Consider the following 4170-nt stretch of genomic DNA (forward strand, 5'->3'; position numbering starts at 1 on the left):
AGAATATCAAACAGTGGCGCTCACGGCCACCTTCCTCCCCCTCTGCTCTCCCAGTTGATCACGCCCCACGCCATCCGGGTACAGACGCCCCCTCGTCATATCCCCGGGGTGGTGGAAGTAACACTGTCCTACAAATCTAAACAGTTCTGCAAGGGGGCGCCTGGACGGTTCATCTACACAGGTGAGCAGTGCACCGCGCACACACACACACACACACGCGCGCACACACGCACGGGCACACACACACATAAGGCAAGGCAAGGCGAGTTTATTTGTAAAGTACATTTCAGCAACAAGGTAATTCAAAGTGCTTTACATGAGACATTAAAATCATCAAGGCAAAGTGCAAGAAACATATTATAAAAGGGCATTTTAAACATAATGAAAGAAAAATAAAATACAAGAATAAAAGTTACAGTGCAGTGCACAAATGGATAATTATCTTTATTTAATCAAAAGCAGTGAAAAAAATAAAAGTCTTTATTTAAAAGAGCTGAGAGTTGCAGCAGACCTGCAGTTTTCTGGAAGTTTGTTCCAGATATAAACAAAATGCTGCTTTTCCATGTTTTGTTTTGACTCTGGGGACAGAAAGCAGGCCTGTGCCTGACGACCTGAGAGGTCTGGATGGTTCATAACATAGCAGCAGATCAGAAATATATTTTGGCCCTGAACCATTCAGTGCTTTATAAACCAACAGCAGTATTTTAAAGTCAATTATTTGACAGACAGGAAGCCAGTGTAAAGACCTCAGAACTGGAATATTGTGATCCACTTTCTTAGTCTTTGTGAGGACTCGTTCTGAATCAGCTGCAGCTGTCTCGATTTTTAAGAGAGACCTGTAAACACACCGTTACCTACTGAAGTTAAACGCTTTTCCAAATCCAGCTGAGACATAAATCCTTTAATCCTTGATATATTCTTCAGGTGATAGTATGCTCACTTTGTAATTGTCTTAATGTGACTTGAAATTCAGGTTTGAGTCCATGACTGCACCAAGATTTCTGGCTTCATTTGTGGTTTTTAGCATCGGTTGAAGCTGAGCGCTGACTTCAAATCGTTCTTCTTTGGCTCCAAAAACAATTACTTCAGTTTTATCTTTGTTTTAGTTGAAGAAAGTTCTGGCACATCCAGTCGTTGATTTGCTCAATGCACTTACTCAGTGCTTGTATGGGATTATAGTCCCCTGGTGATACAATGATATAAATGTGTGTGTTGTCTGCGTAGCTACGGTAACATATTTTGTTGTTTTCCATAATTTGAACTACAGTAGTGGGAGCATGTAAATGTTGAACAGAAAAGGCCCCAGAATGGAGCCTTGGGGAACTCCACAGGTCATTTTTGTCCACTCAGATTTGTAATTGCCTATAGACACAAAGTAGTCCCTGTCAAAGTTGTTGGTTCAAACCAGTCTAGCACTGTGCCAGAAATTCCCAGCCAGTTTTCCAGTCGGCCTAGTAATATGTTGTGGTCACACACACACACACACACACACACACACACACACACACACACACACACACACACACACACACACACACACAGCACATTTATCAAGGATGTTTGAGTACACGATTTGGATAAAGACTGAGCTGGTACTGAAGGCTTCTGTACGTGTTTGTGTGTTCAGCACTAAACGAGCCCACCATAGACTACGGTTTCCAGCGTCTGCAGAAGGTCATCCCCAGACACCCTGGTGACCCTGACAAACTGGCCAAGGTGAGGGACCCCAATCTCCCCGACAACACACCATTATACACCATTATCCCAAAACATTACGCTCCCTAACAGCACAGTAGATCGACCTGGCAGCACTTGTGTCTTACACACCTCTCTCTGTGTGCAGGAGATGCTTCTGAAGAGGGCGGCTGATCTTGTCGAGGCCTTGTATGGTAACCCTCACAGTAATCAGGTAAAAAAATAATTTAATTATAATTTAATTTAGTTTATTTAAATCAGGACAGTGCATATTGATGAACATGTACAATACATGTAAATATGCCAGATAGTAGCCCGGAGGCTAGTTTCCATCTGGAGTCCATTAGGCAGGTTGATCTTACAAAACAAAGTTACAAGAGGTACAGAGGCAGTTAAACATATATAAAACACAGACAGTACAAAAAGCACTATTCCCTTCCATATCTCACAATAGATCTGATAACACCCAATAGCCAATCACTCCTGTTTCTCTGGGAGCTTTTAGCATCAATAACCGTTGGCGTCCTCCCTCCTCTAGGACATGCTACTGAAGCGCGCCGCGGACATCGCCGAGGCCCTCTACAGTGTCCCCCGGCCCCACAGCCAGCTGCAGGCTCTGCCCAGCTCCCCGGCCCACGGCAGCGTGATGGGCCTGGGCTCCTACCCGTCCCAGCTGGGCGTGAGCATCGGAGAGCCGATCCAGAGCAGCCAGGGTGAGTGGCCTCACGCCTCCACCCGCCACCTCGGTAAAAGGGAGAGGAGTTAACCTGTTCGTCTCGAACTGATATCACGTCACTCGTCAAGTCTTTCAATTTCTGCATCCCTCTCTCTCTCTCTCTCTCTCTCTCTCTCTCTCTCTATCTCTCTCTCTCTCTCTCCCTCTCTCTCTCTCTCTCTCTCTCTCTCTCTCTCTCTCCAGGTTATATCCGTAACTCCAGCAGTTTGTCCCCGCGGGGGTACCCCTCCGCCTCCACCCCTCAGCAGTCAGGCTACGGGGGTGGCGGGGGCATGAGTGGGGGGTACGGGACGGTGCCCATGACCAGTCTGGGGGTGCCGGGGTCCCCCGGTTTCAGCAGTCACTCCCCCACAGGCTCTCCCTACGGCAGTGAGTGGCAGAGTTCAGTCACCTTAAACACTGTCCCTCCTACCATTCCAGCTGCTCTGTGACAAAACATGGTAACACTTTACAATAAGGGTACATTAATACGCATTAGTTAATGCATTATTAAGCATTAAGTAACAGTTAACTAATGTCTCTATTAACCATTTACTAATGTTATTTATGTTAACTAAGGTTAACTCACCTAACCCTAACCCTAACCCTAACCCTAACCCTAACCTTAACTAAGGTATTAATTAACATTATTAACCTAACCCTAAATAAGCATTAGTTAACAGTTAACTAATGTTTTTTGTGACCCTTATTGTAAAGTGTGACCCAAAACAATTTGATAGCTGTGATAATGTCTCCTGCTTGATTGAGATCAAGCCAGCTGAGGCGGTTGAGGAGGGTGAACTTGCTGTTTATTCTCAGTCTCTGTTCCACAGTAATGCCAACTAGCCCCACCATCCCGGGCTCCAGCTCCTCGTCCTCTCTCCTGCCCTTCTCCTCCTTCCCCTCCTCCGCCAAACAGAAGAGCGCCTTCGCCCCCGTCCTCCGGCCCCAGGGGTCCCCCTCCCCCGCCTGTCCTGCCTCAGGGGGCAACAGCTTCAGAGGTAGTACCCCCCCCCTGGCTCAGCTGCATGACCCTCCTCCCTGGGGGGTCATAGTGTCATATTCTGATCCGATATACAATACAGTAGTAAGCCGTCTTTATTTGAATACAGGAATGCTTGCAGTCACCCACAATGCATCTTGTTTTTCTCCTCTTCCCCAGCGATGACAGGTCTGGTTGTTCCCCCGATGTAGCGCACCTGCAGCCCCGCCCCAAACCAGACCACCGCTCCGCCCGCCCCTCACCGAGCCACGGAGAACGGCGCACTGACCTCTCAACTACCCACAACCACCCTCACCGACTCCCTGCCACTTGTTAGTCTACGGTTCACCCAGCCGGGCGAAGAGGATGGGGATAGATAGGGGATAGATCCAAAGACCAGCCCTCCACTCCCTGAAGCAGAGAGATACCCCCCATCCACCAAGGCACCGACAGCTACTTTAGCTAATAGCGCCGCCGGATAGCTCCATTGGGTGCCGCGCGTCTCTCCGTTTTGACAGGACCGTCACGCACGTCTCTCCGTTTTGACAGGACCGCAGGAGTCATCGGGAAAAACGCCCTCACAAGCTTCAGAAGCACCCAGACCTCCGGCCTGTCCCGCTACGCCTTCTGCAGTATTTGTCTCCTCTAGCTACAGCCCCCCGAACCCGAAACCTGCAGGATTATGTCCGTCGATGAGTTGTTGTTGTTGGAGCACTGAACTATGTGGATGACGGACTGATCTCTGATAGACCTCCCAGGACCTCTAAAACTAAGTGTT

The 4170-nt window shown here is 48.2% G+C and overlaps 1 protein-coding gene across 2 annotated transcripts in view; it reads left to right on the forward strand.

The window, feature by feature from the left end:
• ebf2 (EBF transcription factor 2) overlaps positions 1-3604 on the forward strand; it is a gene marked incomplete at both ends in the record, with an annotated part of 32511 nt that extends 28907 nt beyond the window's left edge. For both annotated transcript variants that reach the window (XM_084457703.1, XM_084457704.1), the window contains 7 exons: positions 55-181; positions 1628-1716; positions 1844-1909; positions 2234-2408; positions 2615-2800; positions 3244-3411; positions 3573-3604. In XM_084457703.1, the coding sequence (XP_084313829.1) occupies positions 55-181; positions 1628-1716; positions 1844-1909; positions 2234-2408; positions 2615-2800; positions 3244-3411; positions 3573-3604 (843 nt within the window). The remainder of the gene's footprint in view (positions 1-54; positions 182-1627; positions 1717-1843; positions 1910-2233; positions 2409-2614; positions 2801-3243; positions 3412-3572) is intronic.
• Positions 3605-4170: the final 566 nt, after the last annotated feature.

This window comes from Borostomias antarcticus, assembly GCF_949987555.1.
Source record: "Borostomias antarcticus genome assembly, chromosome: 23".
Taxonomy (NCBI): domain Eukaryota; kingdom Metazoa; phylum Chordata; class Actinopteri; order Stomiiformes; family Stomiidae; genus Borostomias; species Borostomias antarcticus.